The 9,983-nt window shown below is 44.7% G+C and overlaps 1 protein-coding gene across 1 annotated transcript; it reads right to left on the bottom strand.

Moving 5' to 3' along the window:
• Positions 1–925: 925 nt before the first annotated feature.
• Positions 926–9,255, bottom strand: HUS1 (HUS1 checkpoint clamp component). Its single transcript, XM_064443791.1, has 8 exons — positions 9,148–9,255; positions 8,706–8,833; positions 7,975–8,151; positions 7,234–7,341; positions 6,173–6,247; positions 4,087–4,186; positions 3,605–3,736; positions 926–2,735 (listed from the first exon to the last, which is right to left on the bottom strand). The coding sequence occupies exons 1-8, from the start codon at positions 9,197–9,199 to the stop codon at positions 2,653–2,655; spliced, it is 855 nt and encodes a 284-aa protein (XP_064299861.1). The 5' UTR covers positions 9,200–9,255; the 3' UTR covers positions 926–2,652.
• Positions 9,256–9,983: the final 728 nt, after the last annotated feature.

Below are 9,983 nucleotides of genomic sequence, written 5' to 3'. Positions count from 1 at the left end.
TGGAGTGGCTGATACACCAGAAGGCTGTGCTGCCATCCAATGAGACCTGGGACAGCTGAAGAGCTGGGCTGAGGGAACCTCATGGAATTCAACAAAATAAAGTGCAAGGTTCAGCACCTGGGGAAGAACAACCCCTGCACCAGTACAGGCTGGGGGCTGAAATACTGGAAAGCATCTCTGCTGAGAAGGACCTGGGAGTGTTGGTGGACGTTCATGGCAAGCTGACTGTGAGCCAGCAATGTGCCCTTGTGGCCAAGAAGGCAAACAATAGTCTGGGCTGCATTAAAAGGAGTGTGGCCAGCAGGTCGAGGGACATTATCCTCCCCCTCTACTCTGCCCTAGTGAGACCACATCTGGAGTACTGTGTCCAGGGGCCCCCAGGTTTAAGAAGGACAGGGAACTGCTTGAGCAAGTCCAGCAGAGAGCTACCAAGATGATCAGGGGACTGGAGCATCTCCCTTATGAGGAAAGGCTGAGAGACTTGGGGTTGCTCAGCCTGGAGAAGATAAGACTGAGGGGGGATCTCATCAGTACCTATAAATATCTAAAGGGAGGGTGTCAGGACAATGGGACTTGGCCCTTCTCAGTGGTGCCCAATGACAGGACAAGGGGCAATGGGCACAAGTTGGAACACAGGAAGTTCCACTTAAGTATGAGAAGAAACTTCTTTCCTGTGAGGGTGCCAGAGCAGTGCAACAGGCTGCCCAGAGAGGCTGTGGAGTCTCTTGTCCTGGAGACATTCAAAACCTGCCTGGTCGTGTTCCTGTGCCCCCTGCTCTAGGTGTGCCTGCTCAAGCAGGGGGGTTGGACAAGATGATCTCCAGAGGTCCCTTCCAACCCCTACCATTCTGTGATTCATTCTGTAGAGTATGATTGCTGCATGTCCTCCACTCCAGAATATGAAATGGTCATCTCACTGCATACAACTGACCTGTAGCAGCAGTACCCCTGCTTTTATTTATTAAAAAAAAAAACCACACCAAACACATTTTCTTGCAATTATAACTTCTGACTTCTTTTTAAAAATAACAATCAGAGCCCACACAGCTGAGGCCATTATTACTAATTTTTATGCTAGATCAGAAAAAGCCATTTCCATCAGGTTATACAGAATGCATTTTTAAAGAAGAAAATCCAAATATTTCAAAACCTACTGTCTAGTGCATACTCTGTATCATACTTCAACAGTTTTCCCCCTCCTCAAGAAAAAACCCAGGAATATTTACCACATACCTCTTAAAAAAAATGCAATTACTGTAACCTGGTATACAGCTGTTTTCATCTTACACCAATTTTGGGGGCAACTGCAGTTGTCCATGAAAACTAACAGGGTTTGGAAGATGATTTCTGGTTACTCTGATAGCAATGGTGGAAGAAGGCAAAGAAGCTAACATTCCCAGGCCACTGCCTCTCCTTCAGCCTTCTCTTGACCATTTGCATCTTCAAGAACAGAAAGATTAATTGCTCCCTTAACCTCAATGGCCCTTGGGAAAAACAAACAAATCCAACACTTCTGACCATGACAAGAGTTGCTGCCTAGCAGAAATTTCCAGTCCTGTTTTGCAGCAAAGACTCATTCAGTATTTCTAAAACAAGAAGTTCCACAAGATATTCAAAACCCTGTGGAATACCAAAGGCTATATGGAACATGGCTGGGTAACAAATAGAGTCATACATGGAATAAGGAGGAAAAGACCTCAGAAGATAACCAAGAATTAGAAGCAGGGGCAGTGCTCCTGTCAGTGCAACTTAGTCATGCTCTTGACAGTGCTTTCCATCTGGAAAGGGGGAAAAAATGTCCTCCTCAGATAACATGTCCTTTATTTCACACCAATTGTTGTGTTCACACATGTCCTCATAGGATACTAATTCTGTACATAGAGACCTTCACTGCCCACATTAACAAGGCTAATTCAGACTGTTTATCTCATCCTCTCAGACCAAGAGCTAAACACATCAGTTCAAGAACTAACAGAACTACTGAGGTATGTTGGAGCAAGTCAGATCAAAAGATATAGCCAGGTGCAAACAGATGCTGCTGAGCTGTTGGTGCTCCTTAGCATGTTTCATCCTGTTACATGCTGGCAGCCACAGGAAGCTCATCAGCCTCAGACACATTTCTGCTGCACAGCATGCAGCAGCATCGAGTCCATATACATCATTGTCTATCCAGCACCACTTCAGGAGGGCTGTGCTCACCTGCCCAGGCAAACACCAATCTGTCAACCTTCCACAGGGCTCTCCTGCTCCATGGAGGTACAACAGCTTGCTCAGATATCCCTTAACTTGGAGCTGCACTGTCCAATACAGCAGCAGCTCCAGAGGTCACTTCTCCCTTTATGTTTGCTGACGAGAAAGAAAAAAATTACATTGCCTTCCCCACAGCTCAAAGTATCCCAAAAGCACGTACAAATTTCAATTTTGCTCCCCATAACACTCGGATATGCCAACTCCCCAGCAGTGTGCCTTTTGTAGCATGTAACTCTTCACAAAAATGGCCTTCTGGAGGAAGTGATTACAAATACATAAATAATGTCCATCTGATGGCTGCATCTAACAGCATGTCACATGAGAGTACTCCAGCAACTCATGAATGTTTTCAGACTTTGTGGAAAGGCCTCAGGTCAGAAAATGACCCAGATTCCAAAACATTCAGGCAAGTGCCGGAATAAAATACTGAAGTGAAACATCCTCGTGTAGCAAGATGAAGTGGACAATTCTTTTACTTACAATATCTGTAAAAAAAAAAAAAAAGGCAGTTTAAAGCAGGAAAAATACATTAAAATTACATCTTCTAGAGAATGCCACCATAAGAATACAATGCTTCTACCACTTATGACAGAAGGATGACTAGACATATCTGTTAATATTTAAATCCTTAAGGGTCTATGAACCATTACTAAAGAGTCTATGAAAGCTGATACCAAAAAGGAAATATGTAATGTATAGGCATATAATGCTATACCCATGACTTAAATCTTCCTTGGGAAATTCTTCGCATCTGCACTAAACCATAACACACAGAAGTTCTCACGAAAAGTATACAGAGTTATCAAAATAGGCTACAAAGCCCTGCATAGGCTTCTGCTGGAAAGAACATATCGTTTCTATGGTTAGAAACACTAACTGCATAAAAAGCATTTTGGTATTAGAATTAATTTGGTGCTGAATGTAAGAAAGCATCTGAGAAGAGAAAAAACCAAACAAAACAAACATGTCAGTAAATCCCAGTTTTTCTGCTAGAAACTAGGGGCTTTAAGACTTAAACCAAAAACAAACAAAAAAAACAACCTCAAAATACTAATAAAAATATTAACATCAAAACAAAGACAACAGAAAGACACCCATGGTTAGTCAGACTGTGTATTCAACTTGATACTTATAAAAGGACCTGGCTTGGTTTTTTTTATTGTTTTTTCCTTCCCCAAGTGCTTAAGGCCTGAAGCTTATTGCCTAAAAATAGAAATATTAAAAGTCCTCAGGTACAGTAAAAATAGTCAAGTTTCAAACAGACAAAACAGAAGATATGCTGTTTTGCTGAGACTACAAGTATAGCAAACATCCCTCCTTAACTGGAGTTTGCAAGCACAGCTGTTGAACTTACTGCACAATGCTTTTGTGGGATTGACCTGCTGTCCAGCAAGCAGCTGCTGCAGCTTCTTGATGTCTATGCGTGCCTCAGCCATGCTTTCCAGATCTCTGCCTTCAGCAGAACTTTGACATCCATCCTCTGATGCTAAAAGCATAAGACGACAACACTAGTCAAAACATCAGAAGGAGTTTCAACGCCTATAAGGACACACCTGATAATCACTGAACAGCTGGTATTCAAATGGGTTGTTTTTCAGAGACAGCAGCGCATGGAAGAGAAAGCCTACTTTTCCTACAAAGTTAGCAAGGATACTGGAAGAGACTCCCCCCACAAACATAAAACAGCTGTTGACCACTTTTCAAGGTTTTGTCTGAATACTTCAAAGTACTTGATGCTATTTTGTAAGGACTAACAGAAGGTGAGTACTGTTATCAGCATCACACTTAAGTAATGAGATGAGAAAGACACGAGAGGCAACAAACAGGGAAACTTACCCCAAGGAGGATTTCCCAAGTCTTTAAAATGTGTTGTTACACATACTAAGTCAGTTTCTATTTTCAAGTTCATTTCTCCACTCAAGTTTGCTTCAATCACCTGCAATTCAACCAATCTCAATTTTAGACAAGCCACTTTCACACTGCAGAATTACAGAAGAATGAAGTGCAGTTTTGTTCAAATACAAGCTTCCAGAAGCAATTCAGTGCCTTCACATGGTTTGGACATTTGAATGTGCAGCTACAAAATGCATTTCTCATCATTCCTGTGTGGATTAGACAAACCTCCCTGAAATTATGAAGAGAAAGAAATTCAATTGCTCTCCAGTACCTTCACAACAAGTACTGGGAAGTTCATGTGCTGAGGAAAGGTTTGGAAATAAGAGACTGAAGCTGGAGAAATGCAAGGTTCCCTGTACTTCCGTTTGGCTTTTCAACAGAGAGGTACCTACACACTCCATATGATACACCTAGAAAATGGGATGCACCAAGAGCTGACCTGCAGTTGCAGTTTTGCTTTCCAAGACTTAAGAACAGGCAACAGCTGCACCAGAGCAGTAACTCCAAGCAGGAGAGCTACAAAACCTAGAAAAGTGCTGAAAGCTTTCAAATCCCATCCTGACAAAGTGTCCTGACCAGAAGGAGGCTATATATTATCTTACACAAATCCCAAGCAGATCAAAGGATTCCTAAAGCACATCTAAGCCCTTGATTTCTGTGATTAGAAGAATTCTCAGTAATTTTGAGAGGCTCATGCCACAACCAAAATCTCCTATAGAATGGGAGATGCCCTCAGATAAATGCTCCCCAACAATGGCCAAATACTCTTTGAAAGAGCTTCTAAGTCCTTTTTGCAGCACTGATCTTGACCAGTTTTACTACCAGGATGCAACTAGCAAAAATATTTAATTGTGACGCTTGATGTTTTTGTTCTTTAGCAACAGGAAAGCATGTAGAAGATGCATGTAGTCTGTCTCCTCCCTTAGAGCTATCAAAGCTATTTCACAGAGGTTTATTTATTTTCCAGCTTCAGAGCAGGAGGTAAAGAACTTAGGAAGGCGGGTATGCCCAGTGTTGATATGCTACTTCTTCTGAGTGTTGCTGAACACCAAAGTCCAATCCCATCATACAGCAGTCCTATGTGAGAAGAGATCCTCAAGCCTGGAAACAAAGCAGTTATACACTGTGCTCAGTTGTGTGTAAGCAGTTCCACTGAGGATGTGGGGGAAGCAAGGAGACAGAAAAATTAAAAGTCTACAAAGGAAAGTCTAACAAAGGAAAATAGTTTGAAGTGCTTATTCTTGTATTTGCAGGATGACTGTCATAAAGCCAGGGTAATCTCTCAACTCTTCCAAGCCTTGGAAGACTGAGACTATCCTGATATCAGGATTCTCAGTTAACAGAAAACTTCCCATTTATCAAAATTGGTATGAACAGCCCCAAAACCATTCCAAAGCTCTATGCTTACTTACTAATTCTCATGTCAGTGAATTCTGGTGACTGTGAGCAACAACTTTAAAAAAAATACAAAAAAACCCCCCAAACCCTTTTCTGGCTAACTGCAGAGGGCTTATTTCAATAGAAGGCCCACCAGCACTCCAGAAAAAAAGGGTGGACTGGAAACCCACCATACCAGTCTGAAGCACAGGCTGACATCCCAGAGCTATTAGTAGGATTGCCTTTAAATCCTACCTCAAATTTACCTGTGTGAAGTTCATTCACACAGACACCTAACTCACTCACTTAATAGGCATTTCTTTAATGAAATCACCTGGCAAGTCTCCAGCCAACTTCCTGAAGGACTGCAATTTCTTACCAGCTATAGAGTGGCTTGTAGCAACACAATGCCATGTGCTTTCAAGGATTCAGTAGAGAGCACCACTTTCTGGGAAGCCCAGGATGAGCTCTTCAGTGTAAACCCTAAAATAAACCCCATCATTCTCTTCAGTCTTTACAGTCTTCAGGTGCCTTTAGTTCAATGTCTGACCCATCCCAAAATAAGATATAACATGAGGGAACCAGTTTGGGCAACAGGGAAACATCCTATGTCCAAGATAGGACACATGCCTGAAGCATCTTAACTTACAATGGAATTGCTGAGATTCTTCATTCTCTCCACAACACTCTTCATTGTTTTCAGCACTGGCAGGTAAATACTGACCTAGAAAGACATAAGAACTGCATTCACCCAAATATTTCATGTATGACTGGGATATGATGTATTTATTTCTCCCTTCAATTCTATCTTATTTTGGACTCAAGTTATATACTGAATGCAGGGAGCAAAACGTTTAACTGATATCAGCAAATGACTCGGGAACAGAGGAACTCTTTCCCATAATACCAACAGGCCATCACTCTAGCAATTGCTTCAGATATACTATCCCAAAACCGTGTTCAAAACAGAGACAGGTTTCTGCAGATTAGATTCTCACATAAACCCACATCAGTGTTACCGAGCAGTTATTAACTGCTAACAAGGTACTATAGCCAAAAAGGAAAGAACATGATTCCCATGTTACTGTAATAATTTCTGGAATTGTATCAGTGTAAATCTGAAATAACAGAAAAAAAATACATCAAGCTTCTACTGAGTAGAAACTCAGAAGAAGTGTATTCTTCAGAATTTAAATACTCTTAGCTATAGAGGTAGCAGACATCCGTAAGTTCAAACAGGAGCACATCTACACAAAGACCTTTCCTTGCAACTCTGCTAAAAGTCAAAAAGGATATAAAGATACACAAAAATCCGAAGTAAACACATATATCTCTAACTCTGCCAGATAGGCCATGAATTTCAGAAATAACAGATTATTTGGGCCATTTGGTACCTAAACAGCTGAAACAGTCTAAACCTCTGTGGTTTGGAGGCATTTAGGCAGGAACAGCTCCAAAGTCATGCAAGTCCTTTATCCCTCCTTTCCTTCACACTGAATATCACAGCAACAGCTGGTAACCACCTGCTCTGTCCATTTCTGGACTCTGTAAGATGAAAGCCATGTCCCATCCCTCTCTAAACCTCTAGCCTCCAGCCCTCCCTCTTTCTGTTCACCTCCTCTGCAAAACCAACCGGTAGCATATGCCACAGCAATACCATTCCACTTGCAACCTCCCCTTTCCATAGGGAATATAAAAACAGAGGCTTACATCAAAGTCTGGCACACTGGGCTCTCTGAAGTCATTCCATAATCTTCTGGGAATAACCCCCACAGGAATGTCATGTGTCACAATCCTACTGCTGCTTGAAAAGGATGGCTTGAGGGAGAGAGAGAAGATGCTCTTGCAGTTAAAAACAAGACTTGAATTCTGAATTCAAGTTTTTCAGACCCACTCTGGGTGTTTCACAGGTTCCTATCGGTCCACTATTAAGCAGATTGCTTTTGAGTAAGGAAGAGGTTGTGAGGTATCAGTCATTAGTATCTATAAGATATCCTTAGAGCTGAAGAAGAGAATCAGTGAAGAGGTGTTATCAGAAAAAAGTCAGAAGGCAGCAGTTTGAAATGGAATGGCAGGACAATAAGAAGCAAAACAAAGAGCCAAACACCACAATGAAACCTCCTTCACCTAATGGCTTCAATGAGGGGGCAATAATCCACAGAAGACTTGGAGAATGAAGGAACCAAGAAAAATAGACATTAGAAAAAGGTGTTTCAATCACAGATGCTTTCATTCTTCCTCCACATTTTCCTTGCCTTTTGGAAAATATGAAGCTGGTTCTTTGTGCTACCAAGCATGATGTCAGGGAAGGCTAGTGAAATGGAAAACAGTGTGATTTTTCTTTATGTGGTTTTCTAGAATTACAAAGACTACCAAAGCTCCTAATTTGATCTTAGGAAGGCACTTAATTTTTAAGAGCTTTTTCTTAATAAAATGCATGGTTGCACTTACCAGCTCCACAGAAACTCTGAGACAGGGACAGTGTTTGTTAGTCAACTTGATCTTCACTGCCTTAGCACTCTGGGCAGTTTTTAATGCTCTCGACAGGTTCTCGGGCACCAGCTCTAAATAGATTTCATTGTGCTCCAAAGCTACTCCTTCCATCTGAAATTCATCGAAGACATTCCCCTACAATTTTTTAAAGTTGGGAAATAAAATAAAGCAAATAAAAATAATAATAAAAAAAGACAGAGGGGCAAGTTTTACCTATCAGACCTTAAGCTTAGAACTGCATGTGTACAACTGGAAGCTTTCTTCTGCCTGGCATCACCTGCAGGAATCAAGACAGGCTGCATAAGCACGAAGGCCCATTGCTTTAGGCTAAACCTATTTATTTCAGATCCTCCCCTAACACCTATCGGTCCTCAAAACAAGGTGTACAACAGGTGAGTTACACTTTCCTATTTCCAGTTTTGGGCACACCCTTGTGGGCCAGCACGCACTGAAGCTTTACACTGAAGCGGCAACCAAGGTAAAGGGGATGCCTAGCCAGAAACACCAGCCCTGCGCAACTAAAAGGCAGCCCTGCAAAACAGAGGGCCTCCAGTGACCGAACAGGCCTTGAGGGACCTACCACATCTTGGGCAAGGGATAAGTGCACAAGGAACGCACCTCTTATACTAGAGCCAACTGCATGCTCGGGTTTTCAACGACATGCGGTTAACCGGCTCCCCCGGGCTCACCTGGCACAGCTCACACCACATGCTGACGCCTCCATTCGCCACTTTATCGGAGAGGATGAAATACAGCTTGCTGACGGTAAGGCGCAGGGTGCAGATCTTGGCTAACTTGGCGATTGTGTTAACGACACCTGGCAGAGGGAGAGGGAGGTTACAGCAACCGCCTCACCTCGTCCCGCGGCGGGGACACGGAGGAACGTTCCGTCTCCAAAAACGCAGCTCGTGCTGCTGCGGACACTCCCAAACACCCCGGGGCGAAGGGAAGTGCCGCCCGCCGCCTCCCGCCGCGAAAGGGCCCAGGGCCCAGGGCCCCCGTCCGGGCCTCGCCACGGCCCGGGGCCGCCGGCGCCCACAGCCTTTCCTCTTCCCTTACCCCGGGAAAGGCGGCCCCGGCCGCTCACCGAGGCACAGCCGCACTGCGTCCCCCCCACCCTACCGTACTCACGACTGAAGTGGTTAAGGCAAGCGAGGTCCACGATTTTAGCCCGAAATCGCATGGCGGCGCCCAGCGCGCCGCCGGCCCCGCCCGCCGCCGGAGGTGCGGCCGAGGGCGGGCCCGGGCCGGAGTCAGGCAGGGGAAGGGCGGCCGCTGCCCAGAGGGCTCCGTGGCGGGGTGGCGATGGCAGCCGCCGTCCTGCTGCCCCGGCGCGGGCGGGAGCCGCGGCCTCGCAGCGGGGGCGCCTGGCTGGCCTCTTTCCACAGCGCTGCCGGAGCCAGGGCCGAAGAGCTCACTTTAGAGCAAAACCTCCCGGCACCTCACGGGACATACGCACGAATCCAAACATCCGTATCGGTCCCGGCACTGATGTCTCGAGGAATTTTCTTCTTCCAATACGAGGGGCCCCGTGAAGCAGAAACCACCATCCCCTGGCAGGGGCCAGGCCCAGACTCTGCCCCTAGGCGGGGTACCGTGCCCAGCGTGAAGGGATGGTGAGGGAGAAAGGCAGCACTCGTGAGAAAGCAGAGAGAAAAGAGCTCTCTGACGGGCCTTTCCTCTTCCCCACCGCTACCAGGTGTCATGGTTTCAGCTGAGACAATGTTAATTTTCCTCCTAGTAGCTGGAACAGTGCTGTGTTTTGGATTTAGTATGAGAATAATGTTGATAACACACTGATGTTTTACTTGCTGCTGAGCAGTGCTCACACTAGTCAGGGACTTTTCTAGCCTCCCATGGTCTGCCAAGTGCACAAGAACCCAGGAAGGGAGGGGGCACAGCCAAGACAGCTGATCCAAACTGGACAAAGGGATATGCCATACCATGTGACATCATGCGCAGTATAT

This window comes from Phalacrocorax carbo, chromosome 2 (assembly GCF_963921805.1).
Source record: "Phalacrocorax carbo chromosome 2, bPhaCar2.1, whole genome shotgun sequence".
Lineage (NCBI taxonomy): Eukaryota > Metazoa > Chordata > Aves > Suliformes > Phalacrocoracidae > Phalacrocorax > Phalacrocorax carbo.
The sequence above is the reverse complement of the archived record's forward strand: the minus strand, read 5'-3'. Positions and strand labels throughout refer to the sequence as shown.

What these genes read in the sequence shown, in the direction of transcription:
- HUS1 (XM_064443791.1), bottom strand. Translation starts at nt 9,199, where the DNA reads ATGCGATTTCGGGCTAAAATCGTGGACCTCGCTTGCCTTAACCACTTC. An exon ending in TTGCCTTAACCACTTCAGTC is followed by an intron (nt 8,834 to 9,147) that starts GTGAGTACGGTA and finishes TCCCTCTGCCAG; the next exon opens with GTGTCGTTAACACAATCGCC. An exon ending in TCAGAGTTTCTGTGGAGCTG is followed by an intron (nt 7,342 to 7,974) that starts GTAAGTGCAACC and finishes CTCTCCCTCAAG; the next exon opens with CCATCCTTTTCAAGCAGCAG.